Source organism: Canis lupus, chromosome 15 (genome assembly GCF_048164855.1).
Source record: "Canis lupus baileyi chromosome 15, mCanLup2.hap1, whole genome shotgun sequence".
Lineage (NCBI taxonomy): Eukaryota > Metazoa > Chordata > Mammalia > Carnivora > Canidae > Canis > Canis lupus.
Window position 1 is genome coordinate 54,506,577 of NC_132852.1, and position 17,748 is coordinate 54,524,324.

General features: G+C 39.5%; 1 protein-coding gene across 4 annotated transcripts in view; it reads left to right on the forward strand.

The window, feature by feature from the left end:
- The window catches only part of MGAM (maltase-glucoamylase), a 97,275-nt gene that overhangs the window by 21,792 nt on the left and 57,735 nt on the right, over positions 1 to 17,748 (forward strand). For all 4 annotated transcript variants that reach the window (XM_072777491.1, XM_072777492.1, XM_072777489.1 and 1 more), the window contains 4 exons: positions 15,671 to 15,791; positions 15,928 to 16,037; positions 16,771 to 16,922; positions 17,490 to 17,661. In XM_072777491.1, coding sequence (XP_072633592.1) covers positions 15,671 to 15,791; positions 15,928 to 16,037; positions 16,771 to 16,922; positions 17,490 to 17,661 — 555 coding nt within the window. The remainder of the gene's footprint in view (positions 1 to 15,670; positions 15,792 to 15,927; positions 16,038 to 16,770; positions 16,923 to 17,489; positions 17,662 to 17,748) is intronic.

Here is a 17,748-nt window from a genome sequence, read left to right on the forward strand (position 1 = left end):
ATTCCTGTTGTTTGTAACTCTCGGGAGTTGCAAACTGCATTGCGACTATTGGTGGCTCAGGCAAATGAATCCTGTATCCACGCCTGAGTAACAGTGCAGCTTTGGGAGAAGAGTGAGAAAACTCCAGATTAAATTAAATATGGGGATCCCTGGGTGGTGCAGCGTTTTGGTGCCTGCCTTTGGCCCAGGGCGCGATCCTGGAGACCCGGGATCGAATCCCACATCGGGCTCCCGGTGCATGGAGCCTGCTTCTCCCTCTGCCTATGTCTCTGCCTCTCTCTCTCTCTCTCTGTGTGACTATCATAAATAAAAAAAATATATATATATATGAATTTCAGATAAATCATGAATACGTTTTTAGCATGAATGTCCCAGGCAAGATTTGGAACTTCTACTAAAAATGGATTTGTCTTTTATCTGGCAACACTACTCAGTTACTAGTTCTTTCTGACTTTGTTACTGCCTCTGTTTCTCGCCTTTTCTGTCTCTCTCTTTTCATGATTCCCAAAGTCTATCTAGGATCTACAATGAAAAGTCATATACAAGCAAAAAATATTTAGAATAAGGACTAAATTTTAGGAGACATGTTTTGGAAGGAAGAAAGTAATAAATACCAGAATAAAGATAGTGCAGTCATCTGGTCTTTATTTTATGGCAGTATTTCCTGATCATCAGCTAAGTCCAGCTGATTATTATGGTTGTAAAGTTCATTACACACACAATTTCAATCACCTTTCACACTAAGAATGAATGAAAACAAAATACAGGCTTCTGAGTGAAGTCCACTGATGTGAAATGGCAGATTTGTATCAGACACAGATAGGACACTGGCTGCATGTGTTACCTGGGCACATGGCACGCTCACATTGATCTCTCTAGCCATCATATTATTAGTAGGCTGGAATAATCTTGAGAGTTGCTGTTTTGGTTTTTCTGAAGGTCCTATCGCCAAAAGACATTTTTTTCTTTTCTGTTTTTTTTTTTTTTTTTTTTTTTTTTGCCTCTCTCACATTTCTGGAGGCTACACGTCCCAAATCAAGATGTTGGCAGGGTATTGATTCCTTTTGAGGGCTCTCAGGAAGAAGCTGTTCATGCTTCTCTCCTAGCCTCTGGTAGTAACAGTCAATCCTTGGCATTCCTTGGCTTGTAGCTGCATCACTCCAATTTCTGTCTTCACATGGATTCCCCCTATGTGTGTGTCTGTTCAAATTTCTCATTTGAATAAGAATACTTGGCATATTGGATTAAGGGCTTACCTTATTCCACTATGACCTCATTTTAACTAACTATATCTGCAGCAGTCCTACTCCCAAATAAGACCATGATCTGAGGGGTAAAGATTAGGACTTCAACATGGCTTTTCTGAGGACACAATTCAGCCCAAGTCATAGAGAGGGGAACTGTGGAAAGTGGGAATTGTTACAGTTTGAGACTTTGGTGTTGACTGACTGGGCATAGATGCTGAGTCAATGAGAACCATTGCAGCCGAGAGAGAACAGATGAGATCAGCCGTAAGATGTGATGGACCAGGATTGGGGGAAGTGTGAAGTTAAGGCAGAGAAGGGAATCAGAGCCAGATAAGTGGCTTGGTATAGAGAAGATGCCTAAGATTGGAGCAGAGTGATGGGATAGAACTATTCAGGAAGTACAGGTACTATGTTGAAGGCAAGAGAGAGACTCAATCTTACCGATAGTTAAGGATCAGGAAATTCCTAGACAGGATGACACAGTGCCCTGACTAGCTGTTTATGGCACCAAAGGGTAGTAGCCTGGGCAGTAAGTAGAAAATTTTTCCAGTTAGACCAACTTAACTTACCAAGAATATCATAGTATTTAGTTCCCTTTATCTGGCATCTTAGCCTGACTGAAATGAACTTGACCTTCTCTTAGAATAGTGAAGAGAGTTGCCTTCTGGGAGTAGGAAGAAACAAAACTGAACAGGAAAGGTGGATTTAAATTTTGGAAGACCTTGGAAGTCAGGTAGAGGAGGCTAGTTTTTGATGTGATACATAGCAGCTAGGGACAGCCATTTAAGGCTGAATAGAATCATGTAATTAGAAACAAAGAAAAGAGAACATCAAAACAGGAATAAAGGAAAAAGAAAATAACAGGAAGAATGAAAAAGCAGAGCGCTTTGGTATGAGGCCAGATGTCAAAGTTCAGCATTTGGGATGATAGGCTCAATTAAATGAAATATTTTTCTTCTCATAGATTCTTGTAGAGAAGATAAGCCAAGTAAATAAATAACTGGCATATGAAACAAAAGTCATAAGATATAAAAGAAATATGATGGGGATCACAGATTAGAAGAGAATATTATTGAGATGACAGTGTGGAGTTAAAGATAAGGAGGATTTTGACACAAATAGGAGGAATGGAAAGTGGATTCAAGATAGAAGAGGAATGTAAACAAAGTGATGGACGAGAAAATTGTGGGGAACACACATGACATATCAAATGGTCCCATATGGCCAAGATACAGAGTGGGTGCCAGAGAGAAGATATTGCCTGAGACTGTAAGGTAAATTAGAGCTTGATGAGAGAGGACCATTAATGTACTGGTTTGTCAATAGGAAAGGGAAGTTGTGGTCTAGATATGCCACATCTAAGCAGGATGTTTGGCACACTTGGTTTGCGGAAGGTTGATCCACACCCATTCATTGCCCCTCTCACAGTGTGCTGGGAACCTTGTTGCTCGGGAGGCCAGCTAGAAGACTCTAATGCATCCTAAGTCTATTCACTCTCCTAAAGCATCCTAGCTTGATATTGACTATTGAACTTCAGATGTCATTATTGCCTTAGTAACGTTTCTTTGGTGTTTTAGCCTAAACCCTTTAAATAAATTCTCTGGTATCAAGATTATAGTTTAATAAATGAACTTTGCCTTTTTCTATATTTTCTATATTTTGACCAATCAATCTGTGACCTTGACATTCATTCACTGGCCTCCTCTTTAGCTCAGCCAGAGAGAAATGTTCTGGGAGTACTTTCAATGGCCTGTTTCTTCATAGAAGATATATCTTATGTATTTTGGTGCATGTTTTAAATATCCTGGGTACTATATGCTGCCCCAGAGTGTTGTTGAGAGGCTGAGTCTATGGATAATGATGTATTTATATAATGTACATGTTAAAGGGAAGTACATGGCTGTGTGGAGTAGGGGAATGGAAAGAAATTATGAAATTGATACGAGGCTAGTGGAATGTTCCAGTGTGGAGGCCATTGCTGTGACATTTTATCAATCCTATCTCTTTGTCTCCTCCAGGGTTACTTATGAGGAACTAACAGTATAAATTTCCCTTCAGGTAATTCTTTGTTGTAGATCTCATTGTTTCTCACTCCCAATAATGGGAGGGAATCCTATGAATCTGTCAAGCCCCATGGAATACTCTTGGGAGATATTTTGGGAGAGAAAGAACTCCAAGAGTCCTTTCCACGAGTCTCGGTGGGGAAAAAAAGGATGACTCAGTCATCAAAATCTCTGCCTCTGATGTTTAGTTCTGGGCTTGCAGCTGGTTGCAGGGCATCTCACTTGGGTGTCCCTTGATCACCTCTCCTGAACTCGTCACCCTTCACCAAATCTTATTTCTCTCCTCAACCATCAGATTCTGTTCATACCTCTGTTATGCTTCTTGTCTTGGTGGCAGAGACAGCAGAACTCTTGCCTGGCTCGTTCCTTCAAGCACTTTGGTCAATATTTTATATATTTTAAACATTTTCCTTAACAATATCTCCCAGAATAAGCACTTTATTCCCTTCTCACTTTGGTCATGCTGGCCCTTTACACCTCATGATTACTCCCATAGACTCCCCAGTGCCTCTTCTGAATTTTTTCTCCTCTGTTTCATTACACATGGGATTAAAATTACCCTCTTGAACATCCTACTTTCATTTCAACTCAAATTACTACTCAACTTGAATACTAATAGCCTTCATTACTGTTTATTGATTGGGTCGAGTTCAAATATCTCAATCTGTCATCTTCGACTGGATTTAAATTTTGTGCCTCTAAAGCTGCATATAGGCCATCTCCTGTGCAGATTTTAGAGACAACTCTCTATACTTATCTGAAATCTATCCATTCTGAAAGAGCATATCACTTTCTACCTCATCATGAGGTCTTTTAGCTAAATTCAGAACTTTTACCCACAATTCAAGAGTTGAAAGATCCCATTGATGGCTGGGAGCAGAAAGACAATCAATTCCAGATACTCAGCTCAGGAAAGAGCCCATAGACAGTAATTTAAAACTCATTGGTTGCCAGGATTAGAATATATTGTATAAACATGGGAAGCAGGTTTACATGCTTAAAATAAACCTGCATATCCTGACTAACTTTTAGAATGGGTAAACTGAGAACTGTTTACAGTAAGTCCTTTCTATGGATAACACTAGTACTAGTGATAATCTTTATGATGATATTTGAGAAGTTACCATGTTTTTTATTCAGAAATTTTGTCATATTTTATAGCAGACACACTTGGTAATTATCTATGTATTATATACTTGTTGGCTTGTGATATATTTTTGCAAATTCCATTTTTTTAAATCAAGAAGTGTTTACTGGATCAAGTCTTATGAATATCAGCAAGCAAATTGCATTTTGCAAAGATCATTATGAGTCTCCACCTTCAAAATTACTCTGTGTTTACACAACATTAGTTAAGAGCCATTATTTGGTGCTAGGAAGAGCAGTGGGCTGTCAAACCCTGTATACAGACAAGTTTATGCTTTATCCTTGAGTTAATAATAGTGTAGCCCTTGGACAGCAGCATGTTAGGGGGGCACCAGTACCTGGTTCTAGTCCTGGCTTTGCACCTGAAGAACTCTGTGACTTGATCACTAAGACTTGTTTCCTTGCAGACTGTCAAATCTTTGTCAGTGAAATGAGGCAGTGTGCTCAGGTAAATCTGTCCATTAAACAAATGCATGCTGAGCATGAGCCAGGAATTATACTAAACTCTGTGCTTTCCACGATTTTAGAATATTCACCTCTAAAGTACTGGCAGATGTTCTGAACATTCACTTTAGTGTTATTGGGGGGACTAGAAAGTCTGGATTTTCAGAATTACAGAGTGGCATGTTTTTGAAAGTCTTTGCCACCAGACCTCACTTTGGGATGGAAGGAAGTGCCCAAGGTAACTTGTAAAACCTGACTCGAAATGTGTGTATTATACAATAGTCTGTAATTACAGGATTTCACTGATTTGAGGCTAATTTTACTTATTCATTCGTTTTACCAAAGATACTGGCTATAAAAATAGGTAATAGTTTGATGACTAGAAGGTGATTTGGAATTCCTTTATCATAAAGTGTTTTTTAACTTCTAAAATTTCTGCCATTGTTTGAAAAAGGTATACTTTTCCTTATTTTACTCATTGTCCTTGTACTGAGACTCTCTGGTTCTTTTTGTTCACAACATCATGTTCCACTGGCTTTTTATTTTTTTAAAAGATTTTATTTAGTTATTCATGAGAGACACAGAAGGAGAGGCAGAGACACAGGCAGAGGGAGAAGCAGGCTTCCTTCGAGAAGCCTGATGTGGGACTTGATCCCAGGATCCTGGGATCGTGACCTGAGCCAAAGGCAGATACTCAATCACTGAGACACCCAGGCATCCCATCCACTGCCTTTTTAGAAAGTAAAGTCTTTGTTACCTATAACAACAGAAGGCAGAAAAAATACGGAAGCTAGATATTTTAAAAATGTATTTATAGTTGGATATGGAACCTATTTTATTTGAATGAGTGCAAGTCAATGCTTTGGGGATCTCCTGAAGGCCAGTGATACTGCTTTTGTGGGAAGAGCTGGAAAACTGTGAGCCCAGCTCCTCCTTATCTACCCTAGATTCTCTCTATTTTGGACTAAACACCAGCCTAGCTAAAATTGTTCTAAGTCCCCCTCTTTCTTAGAGCCCAGACTCTCCATTTATCTACTCCTGCAAAGTGAGCCAGAATTAGTGGCTTAAAGCAACAGTCATTGTACTATATTTCATGATTTTATGGGTCAGAGATTTGGGCAGGGTTGGTGTGGATGGTTCTGCTCCATATGGTGTTGACGGGGATTACTTGATGCTATATAGCTGGTGGCTGATCTGGTCCAGGGGATCCAAGATATCTTCATTGACATGCTCAGCACCTTGGTGAAGATGGTGAAGAGGACTGACCTCCCCTGGGTCTCTCTCTTTTTCTGTGCTATGGCCTCCGGATCTCTCTCGATGTCTCAGTGGTCTTCCATAGCAGGGCCCATGGATTCCTTCCATGGGAGTGACAGAGATGAAGCTACTGGTCCTCTAAAGACAAAGCCCAGAACCCACACAGCAGCATGTTTGCTGCAATCTGTTGCTCACATCCGCCAGACTCAAGTCAAGGGAAAGAGCAAAGATCCCACCTCCTGATAGGAAGTATGTCAGAGAACTTGCAGCCATTTTAAACAGCAGCAGAGAAATGCTTATTTTGCTCAGAGTAGGCATCAGTAACTGTAAAGGCTGCAGAATGCCCTGGACAATACAGAACAGAGCAGGATGGGGCTTCATGGGGTTAGCAGAGCCAGCACTAGGGTTGGCAGGGCCAGGTGAGCAAAGCCCAGTGCAGCCGGAAGGAAGCCCGTGCCCATTTCCTCCAGTGGCAGGAGCTGGCTAATGCTGCTGACTTTCTCTACACCTGAGATCCTTCCTTGGTACCTGCTTGCATTTGCCCTTGCAACTTTGCCTGCTTTTTTTTTTTCGAAATGCTACAGTTGCTGAGGTCTTGATTGTTTTTTCTATCTTAGATCTGCTGCTTCCTGATGACCTAATAATGCACGAATTCCAAAGTATGCATAATCTTATCAGGAGATTATTTTCAATTCACATGTGGAAAGACATGTGGAATTACTTCTGAGGAAGTTTCTGATTAATAACTGATTTCTTCTTAGACATGTATCCTTCAGTGTATAGGGCAACAATTTCTCTTTTATGTTAAAATATTTGATTTGTACAAGTTTCTTATTTGTGTTATTCTGGATTCCAATTCCTTTTTTTGATAGAGTGTGCGTGCAAAAGAGCACGAGCAGAGGGAGCTAGATGGGCAGAGGGAGAAACAGACTCCCCACTGAACAGGGAGATAGACTAGGGGCTCCCTCCCACAACCCTGGGATCATGGCCTGAAGACAGATGCCTAACCGACTGAGCCACCCAAACACCCTTGGATTCTAATTCATATCTTTATTATATATGTCGCAAGTATTTTCTACTCTGATAAGGTTACAACTTTTTCAGTTTTATCTGTACAAGCCTATCAGCAGGAGATAAGAAGGCACTGTGAGGGCATTTTGAAGGTTCTAAAGGAATATTCATTCATATCACGTATTTTATTGAAATTTAGAGTTTTAGTCCTAATAAATAAGTTTCCATCAGCATAGGGTATAAGATGGGTTTTAATAATGAATTTGTGTGGCTTCTAGCCTTCAACTTTTACTCTGAATGTGTTTTTCTTTCCTCCCGCCCTCCCCCCCCAAATTTCTCCTCACCGAACAATCCCCCAACTGTTACTAACTGCTTGTTTAGTTGGCTCAGATAGTCAGTCTCCTGTCCACGGAAGCTGACAATCTGTGAACGCCATACCTTGAGGCAACAAGGATGATCCGAAAAGAGCTATAGTGTGGGTAGCTTGAACCCAGACGGAAGCAGAAATTCTCAGCTCACTATTGTCTTGGCAATTGTGGCTGCTGCTCATGTCACCATTTTATCCAAGGACCAATTTTGGGTGAACAGCTCTCTTCACAGGACATCACATACGCTTTGTGGCTAACCTGACAGCCACTTCTTTTCTCAGTCTCCTTTCCTCATGCTTCCTCTTCTATATGACCTCCAAATATTGCACAATTTCTTCTCTATCTGTATTCAATCTATGATGATTTTATTCAGGGTCCTGCCTACAGATGGCAACTCCTCTGTACTTATATATCACAGTTAATGTCTTCGGCCTAAATCACTTCCCTGAATTCCACATTTATGTATGCAACTGCCAATTCACCTTTCTCATTCGGGTATCTAAAATGTATTTCAGGGGATCCCTGGGTGGCTCAGCGGTTTAGCGCCTGCCTTCGCCCCAGGTGTGATTCTGGAGTCCCGGGATCGAGTCCCACATCGGGCTCCCTGCATGGAGCCTGCTTCTCCCTCTGCCTGGGTCTCTGCTTCTCTCTCTGTATCTCTCATGAATAAATAAATAAAAATTTTAAAAATAAAAAAATTAAAAAAATAAAATAAAATGTATTTCAAAACAAACATGTCAAAATTGAACTCTTGATCTCCCATATGTGCTAAAACCTGCTCTTCCTCTAGCCTCCTCACTCCATTGTGGCAATTCTGACCTTTTCCCCTTGCATTTGGAAAAAGTTACAACCTTCAGAAGAAAATAAAGCATCTAAAATAATAATGAGATTTTAAATTCATCTCTATAAATCTTGGATTTCTACATGGACAATATTATATCTGGAAATAATGATAATTTGGCTTTATTCTTTTTTAGTCTCATAAATTATCTTTCTTTTCTTGGCCCAAGGTATTGTTAAGGCCTCCAATATATTTTTTTTAAGACCTCCAATATATTTTTAATTATAAGAAGTCAGAACAGGAGTCAGCTAGTATTCTTTTTATTTTAAAGGGTATGTTTCTGACATTTCTCCATTTAGTAACATGCTTATTGTAGCTTTTGGTAGATACCATTATCCAACTAAGGAAGTTACTTTTATTTCCTTTTATTTCAGTTTGCTAAGAATTTTATGGTGAATAGCTGATGATTTTAAATGACCATCAGGTGTACTTTTTTTTTTTTAGGTGTACTTAATTTGATAAATTATTGTGGTAAATTACAAAAGTGGATTTCCTGATATCAGAAGATCCTTGTGTTTCTAGAAGAAATGCCACTCGTTATTATCAAATATATTGCTGAGTTCCATTAATGCTGTGTGCCCTTTTTCTTTTAGACTTTTGCATTTCTGTTCATAGATAAAGCTGAACCCTAGTTTTCTTTTCCCTTTCATGTTTCCTTGTGGTATAAATTACTTCCCTCTTTGTTTTTTCTCTCTTTTAATTGTGGGGAAGCATCAGGGTTGGAGGAGACCTCAGGGAGGGCTTGGGCAGAGCAGAACTTGATTAGGTCTTACATAGTGTCTTCAGCCTCTGGTTTCTCACCACCTCTGAGTTCACTTGAGCTCTCTTTGTGTTGGTAAAAAAGCTTGTATATATCCATCATGTAAAATGTAAAATAAGTAAAAAATAAAGTACAACATCTTTACCTTGTTATGTACTTTGTCAATTATTGAGCCAGCTCCTTGAAAATAGGCCATCATATACTATCTTCTTCAGTTTTACCCTGTGATTCTTTAAAAATTTTCTGTAAATACTTGAGTCTTATTTCTTAGGTGAATATCAATTTGCTATGTCACATCTTCCTGGAGCGTTGAACCTTTTGTCATCCTATAGTGACTCCGTCTCCCTAATAGTGCATTTTTACTTAAGACCTATTTGTCAGATATTGCTATAGCAACACTAGCCTTTAATTAGGGTCCTATTCACATACCTGTTTCTTCCCCTTTTATTCTTATGCACTTTTGTGAACTTAAATTTTAGGCGAGCCGTTTTAGCTGAATTGATTTCTAAGCAATTATAGCTGAATTTATTATTGTAGTTATAAGCTATCTCTGTCTTTTGAATTAAGTTTTTAAAACATGTGATAATTGCTCCAAAGAAACGAGAGCTTTAAATGATACACTGGACCAGATGGATTTCACAGATATCTACAGAACTTTACATCCAAACTCAACTGAATACACATTCTTCTCAAGCGCACATGGAACTTTCTCCAGAATAGACCACATATTGGGTCACAAATCGGGTCTGAACCGATACCAAAAGATTGGGATTGTCCCCTGCATATTCTCGGACCATAATGCCTTGAAATTAGAACTAAATCACAACAAGAAGTTTGGAAGGACCTCAAACACATGGAGGTTAAGGACCATCCTGCTAAAAGATAAAAGGGTCAACCAGGAAATTAAGGAAGAATTAAAAAGATTCATGGAAACTAATGAGAATGAAGATACAACCGTTCAAAATCTTTGGGATGCAGCAAAAGCAGTCCTAAGGGGGAAATACATCACAATACAAGCATCCATTCAAAAACTGGAAAGAACTCAAATACAAAAGCTAACCTTACACATAAAGGAGCTAGAGAAAAAACAGCAAATAGATCCTACACCCAAGAGAAGAAGGGAGTTAATAAAGATTCGAGCAGAACTCAACGAAATCGAGACCAGAAGAACTGTGGAACAGATCAACAGAACCAGGAGTTGGTTCTTTGAAAGAATTAATAAGATAGATAAACCATTAGCCAGCCTTATTAAAAAGAAGAGAGAGAAGACTCAAATTAATAAAATCATGAATGAGAAAGGAGAGATCACTACCAACACCAAGGAAATACAAACGATTTTAAAAACATATTATGAACAGCTATACGCCAATAAATTAGGCAATCTAGAAGAAATGGACGCATTCCTGGAAAGCCACAAACTACCAAAACTGGAACAGGAAGAAATAGAAAACCTGAACAGGCCAATAACCAGGGAGGAAATTGAAGCAGTCATCAAAAACCTCCCAAGACACAAGAGTCCAGGGCCAGATGGCTTCCCAGGAGAATTTTATCAAACGTTTAAAGAAGAAATCATACCTATTCTCCTAAAGCTGTTTGGAAAGATAGAAAGAGATGGAGTACTTCCAAATTCGTTCTATGAAGCCAGCATCACCTTAATTCCAAAGCCAGACAAAGACCCCGCCAAAAAGGAGAATTACAGACCAATATCCCTGATGAACATGGATGCAAAAATTCTCAACAAGATACTGGCCAATAGGATCCAACAGTACATTAAGAAAATTATTCACCATAACCAAGTAGGATTTATCCCTGGGACACAAGGCTGGTTCAACACCCGTAAAACAATCAATGTGATTCATCATATCAGCAAGAGAAAAACCAAGAACCATATGATCCTCTCATTGGATGCAGAGAAAGCATTTGACAAAATACAGCATCCATTCCTGATCAAAACTCTTCAGAGTGTAGGGATAGAGGGAACATTCCTCGACATCTTAAAAGCCATCTATGAAAAGCCCACAGCAAATATCATTCTCAATGGGGAAGCACTGGGAGCCTTTCCCCTAAGATCAGGAACAAGACAGGGATGTCCACTCTCACCACTGCTGTTCAACATAGTACTGGAAGTCCTAGCCTCAGCAATCAGACAACAAAAAGACATTAAAGGCATTCAGATTGGCAAAGAAGAAGTCAAACTCTCCCTCTTCGCCGATGACATGATACTCTACATAGAAAACCCAAAAGTCTCCACCCCAAGATTGCTAGAACTCATACAGCAATTCGGTAGCGTGGCAGGATACAAAATCAATGCCCAGAAGTCAGTGGCATTTCTATACACTAACAATGAGACTGAAGAAAGAGAAATTAAGGAGTCAATCCCATTTACAATTGCACCCAAAAGCATAAGATACCTAGGAATAAACCTCACCAAAGATGTAAAGGATCTATACCCTCAAAACTATAGAACACTTCTGAAAGAAATTGAGGAAGACACAAAGAGATGGAAAAATATTCCATGCTCATAGATTGGCAGAATTAATATTGTGAAAATGTCAATGTTACCCAGGGCAATATACACGTTTAATGCAATCCCTATCAAAATACCATGGACTTTCTTCAGAGAGTTAGAACAAATTATTTTAAGATTTGTGTGGAATCAGAAAAGACCCCGAATAGCCAGGGGAATTTTAAAAAAGAAAACCATATCTGGGGGCATCACAATGCCAGATTTCAGGTTGTACTACAAAGCTGTGGTCATCAAGACAGTGTGGTACTGGCACAAAAACAGACACATAGATCAGTGGAACAGAATAGAGAATCCAGAAGTGGACCCTGAACTTTATGGGCAACTAATATTCGATAAAGGAGGAAAGACTAACCATTGGAAGAAAGACAGTCTCTTCAATAAATGGTGCTGGGAAAATTGGACATCCACATGCAGAAGAATGAAACTAGACCACTCTCTTTCACCATACACAAAGATAAACTCAAAATGGATGAAAGATCTAAATGTGAGACAAGATTCCATCAAAATCCTAGAGAAGAACACAGGCAACACCCTTTTTGAACTCGGCCATAGTAACTTCTTGCAAGATACATCCACGAAGGCAAAAGAAACAAAAGCAAAAATGAACTATTGGGACTTCATCAAGATAAGAAGCTTTTGCACAGCAAAAGATACAGTCAACAAAACTCAAAGACAACCTACAGAATGGGAGAAGATATTTGCAAATGACATATCAGATAAAGGGCTAGTTTCCAAAATCTATAAAGAACTTATTAAACTCAACACCAAAGAAACAAACAATCCAATCATGAAATGGGCAAAAGACATGAACAGAAATCTCACGGAGGAAGACATAGACATGGCCAACATGCACATGAGAAAATGCTCCGCATCACTTGCCATCAGGGAAATACAAATCAAAACTACAATGAGATACCACCTCACACCAGTGAGAATGGGGAAAATTAACAAGGCAGGAAACAACAAATGTTGGAGAGGATGCGGAGAAAAGGGAACCCTCTTACACTGTTGGTGGGAATGTGAACTGGTGCAGCCACTCTGGAAAACTGTGTGGAGGTTCCTCAAACAGTTAAAAATAGACCTGCCCTACGACCCAGCAATTGCACTGTTGGGGATTTACCCCAAAGATACAAATGCAATGAAACGCCGGGACACCTGCACCCCGATGTTTCTAGCAGCAATGGCCACGATAGCCAAACTGTGGAAGGAGCCTCGGTGTCCAACGAAAGATGAATGGATAAAGAAGATGTGGTTTATGTATACAATGGAATATTACTCAGCTATTAGAAATGACAAATACCCACCATTTGCTTCAACGTGGATGGAACTGGAGGGTATTATGCTGAGTGAAGTAAGTCAGTCGGAGAAGGACAAACATTATATGTTCTCATTCATTTGGGGAATATAAATAATAGTGAAAGGGAAAATAAGGGAAGGGAGAAGAAATGTGTAGGAAATATCAGAAAGGGAGACAGAACGTAAAGACTGCTAACTCTGGGTAACGAACTAGGGGTGGTAGAAGGGGAGGAGGGCGGGGGGTGGGAGTGAATGGGTGACGGGCACTGGGTGTTATTCTGTATGTTAGTAAATTGAACACCAATAAAAAATAAATAAATAAAAAAAAAATAAAACATGTGATAATTGACATGACAAATTTTTTTTAAAAATTGAAATTCAGTTAGCCTCCATATAGTACATACTTAGTTTCAGGTGTAGTGTTCAAAATTTATCAGTTGCGTAGAACCCCCAGTGCTCATCACAATCGTGTGACCTCCTAATGCCCATCACCCAGTTACCCCATCTCCCCACCAACCCCAGTTTGTTTCCTAGAGTCAAGAGTCTCTCATGGTTTTTCTCCCTCTCTGGTGACTTCCCATTCAGTTGACAATTTTTTTTCTTAAGGTCTTATTTTGTGTTTTCCATTTGTTCTGTTTCATTATGTGTTGCTCCCACAGGTAGGGACCTGTCCCCTGCCCTGTCCCCAAACGTGTTTTCTTTCCTTATTTTCTTGCACTGAGGATTTTTTTCTTCTGAGTTTTTAATACTGTCTTGGAAGTTACACGTGCTATATTATTTTAGCAATGCCTCTTAAATTTAAATTCTCACAAGAACTTAAAGGGACCTTTGTGTCTTGGGTCTATTTCTTCCCTTTGTGTGCCTTCAGTCCTATCCATGTCATCATTTTGTAGAGCTTCTCTCTATGACAGCTTTTCTAGGTTTCACATCCCTTTTACTCTCCTGTTTATGTGCACCACACTTCTCTTCCCACTTCTCGTGACTCCTTAGTACTACTGCAGGGACTGGTCTTTTCAAGTTGGCCAACAGAGACGATGCACTTTTCTGGCTCCTTTGGCTATTCTTTGATCTTTGTCCTTTCCAGTTCAATGAAGAAATTAGTAAGCCCTGGAAAGCATGCAAAAACCATTCTGTTTAACACCCTTTACAGCACATTGCTCTTTGTTTGATGTACTGAGGTTTCATCTGAGTGGATTTTAAAAGGAAAAAACAATCTGCTGATTGAAATAGACTTCAGCCCGATCCCACATCCATGTCGTCCACAGATGTTTTCCCATCCTTAAATTGGTATTCACATAAAAATAAGCATGTGATGAGATCCAGTTGTCCATATATCTAAGCAATTTTTTTGTCTTATCATTTGTGAAGCATGGCCATGTCCTCCTGAAAACATGCTTAACAGAACCTAAATCCAGAGTATAGAAAAAAGGCAATGGATAGCAAGAGAACCAAGTTTTGGTGATTGCCTTCTCAATAGCTGACTGAGTAACCTTTGGCTGGTCACTTCACCTCTGTGAATTTCTGCCTGTCTCAGGTTCTACACCTGCAAAATATGTAGCAGATGTATTAGTAACTTGTTGCTTTGTGACAGATTATCCCAAAATTGAATGGCTTAACACAACAAACATTATTTTCTCACATTTTTTATGGTCGCAAATCTGGCTTTACGATAGCTGGATGCTTTTGGCTCAAAATATTTTAGAAGACTGCCATCAAGGCATCTGCTGTCAGTATGCATGATCCTCTTCAGACTTACTTATGTGATTGTTGGCAGGATCGAGATCCTTCAGGATTGTTGGATGGGAGTCTCAGTTACTAGAAGGCCATTGGCCAGAGACGTCTCTTAGTAACCTACCATGTGGTTCCATGCACAGCACATCTCATTTCCCCCAGAATGAGGGCTCCAGTAGAAAGAACAAAGGAAAGAGCAAGCCAGATAGGAGACATCATCTTTCTGTAATCTAAAATCTTAGAAGCAACATCCTATTATTTTTTCTTTATTCTGTTAGTTACAAATTATTAGGCCTAATCTACACTCATGAGAAAGATTTCTTTGTACTTTTTTGTAGTTAGCCTTGTGCTCCTTCCAAATAAATGAGTTGCCATGAGAAAGGGATTGCATTCATTTTAGTCTCCACTTGAATTAATTAATTAATTACCATTAATTGTGGTATAAAGCAGACAGGTTTCTTAACTAAAAATTAGAATCTCTTTAGGTTTCAAGGAACAATTAGTTTCTGCTTTTGGGGAAGTTGAGAGACTATGTATGTACGTATGTATCTATTTATCACATATATGTAACATACACGCGTAATAGACATTTAAAAGTCAAAACTGATTTGATTTCAAAGTTTATGAATAAAACAAAGTCCTTAAAAAACAATGTAAGTGAAGCTTCATTTGTGATTTTGAGTTTCTAGTGATATAGTTATATTGTAGTTTAGGATATTTAAATAAAGTTACCAATTTTATTGTGATGGCAGATATGGGACTGCATTGTGCTCCCTATGTTATTATATAATAATAATAACAGAGTAGGACATTGGCCAGAAAAATATGTTTTGAGTACAAGCTGTGCATTGACTGGGATATAGCAAAATTTCTCTAAATATCATTGTAAAATGAACTTAATGATACCATAACCTCAAATTACACTTATAAATTATAATGTTCCACAAAGAAATGGAATGATTTGACTCATCTCTTATTTCAGGCCACATGTGATCAGCGTGGGTGCTGCTGGAGACCTCAGGGGACCATAAATGTACCCTGGTGCTACTATTCTAGGAGTCATGGTTATCAAGGGGAGGGTGATGTTGTAAAAACGAATGCAGGTAAGCCAGCTCCTGAGGCAGGAGCTTCCCTTCTTTTGAGAAATAAAGCCTTTTCACAGCCCCTTTGACATACAGCTTAATTTTTACATGACTATTGCTTGTGAGTTTCCACAACCTCTTCCCCTCTACATACTAGGGTTCACAGCCCAGTTGAAGAGGTTGCCTTCTCCATCCCTATTTGGAAATGATGTCAACAATGTCCTTCTCACAGCAGAGTATCAGACGTCCAATCGCTTCCACTTTAAGGTTCTGGTTTATTTATTTAAAAAAAATTTTTTTTTAAGATTTTACGTATTTATTCATGAGAGACACACAGAGAGAGGCCGAGACACAGGCAGAAGGAGAAGCAGGCTCCCCATGGCGAGCCTGATGCAAGACTCAATCCCAGGACCCCATGATTATGACCTGAGCCAAAGGCAGATGCTTATCCACTGAGCCACCCAGGTGCCCCTCTGTAAAAATCTTTTTGAAAGGTTCTCATTCTCTACCTGATGGCTACAGTTGCAACAAGATTGACAGTGTTGCTGACGGAGGCATTTTTCTCTACCATCATTAGACTTCATACCTCTGTGTTGAAGATGGTTGTGGCCTTCTTTCAATGGGATAACTTCCTGAACATAGTTTATAGAGTCAAATGGTGAGGTTTGGCTTTCAATTAATTGTCCATGATATCATGTGAAATGTAGTCAGGAGGGAAAATAAAAAGAATGATCACAGCTGTGACGATTCTAGAGCTAGTCTGTTTTGTAGACTTACAATGTATATTTCTACCTAAAGGCTAATTTCTACCCAAGTATTAAACATTTGCATTTGGTAGTATGATGGGTATGTCTACTTTGACATCATGCCATTTGGCTCAGTATCCATATTCAGTACCATGAGCATAGTCATTGGGAAGCACTGCTGTTGGTAGGGAGGTTTCTGTTTTAGAAATACTGAGTTTTCATTTTGGCTTTCTTTTCCTTTATGTCCCGAGCAGTTAACTGATCAGAGCAAAGACAGGTATGAAGTGCCCCATGAACATGTGCAACCCTTTAAAGGAGATGCTGCTTCACCCTTGACCTATGAAGTTGAGGTTTCCAAACAGCCATTTAGCATCAAAGTAATCAGAACAAGCAATAATCGTGTTCTGTAAGTTTTGAGAACCTCTCTGGGGATCAGTGTAGGAAGGACATGGGGGAGGGAGGTGTGTGAGCCTGAGGAAGGGTGTATGCATTACAATAGGACTCCCAAAGGTCATCAGCCCATGGTTGCTGACCAGGCTCTCCAAATGTATACTTTTTTTGCCTTCTCCTCTTCTGACTTTTTCTTATGTTGTGGTGGTGGTATTAAGCATTTATTGTAGTCCAGGAACTGGACTGGGTCCTTTTTTTTTTCTCATTTTTATTACTGCATGATCATTTTTTTTCCTCTTTATTTTTCCCTTTTCTCCATCCATCTAACCATGTATCTACCAATAACTATTTACAGAACATCTATTATCATGTAAGAAGACTATTTGGGTCATGTAGTAGGATATCTAAGGGGAAAAGAAGTCCTGATCTCTTGATGTCAATGGGAGAACATCACAGGAGGGTGAATGAGACCAGTTAAACAGGGAATAATGAGTCATTAAAATGTAAAGGACATTTTTCTGAAAGGTTGTGTCCTCTCTACTCTACTTGCCTGCCTGTCCCTGTGTTTTGCATTGGAATCTAGGCTGGACTCAGGCATTGGACCCCTCCTGTTTGCTGATCAGTTCCTGCAATTCTCCACCCGACTGCCCAGTGCTAATGTGTACGGTCTGGGAGAACAGGTGCACCAACAGTACAGGCATGATATGAATTGGAAGACCTGGCCTATATTTGCCCGGGACACAACTCCCAATGGGGTAAGCTTTAAGGATGAGCCCCTCTGCACTGAAGGTCAGCCTCATTCTTGAAGGTCACGTCTGGCAGTACAGAATAATAGTTAAGAG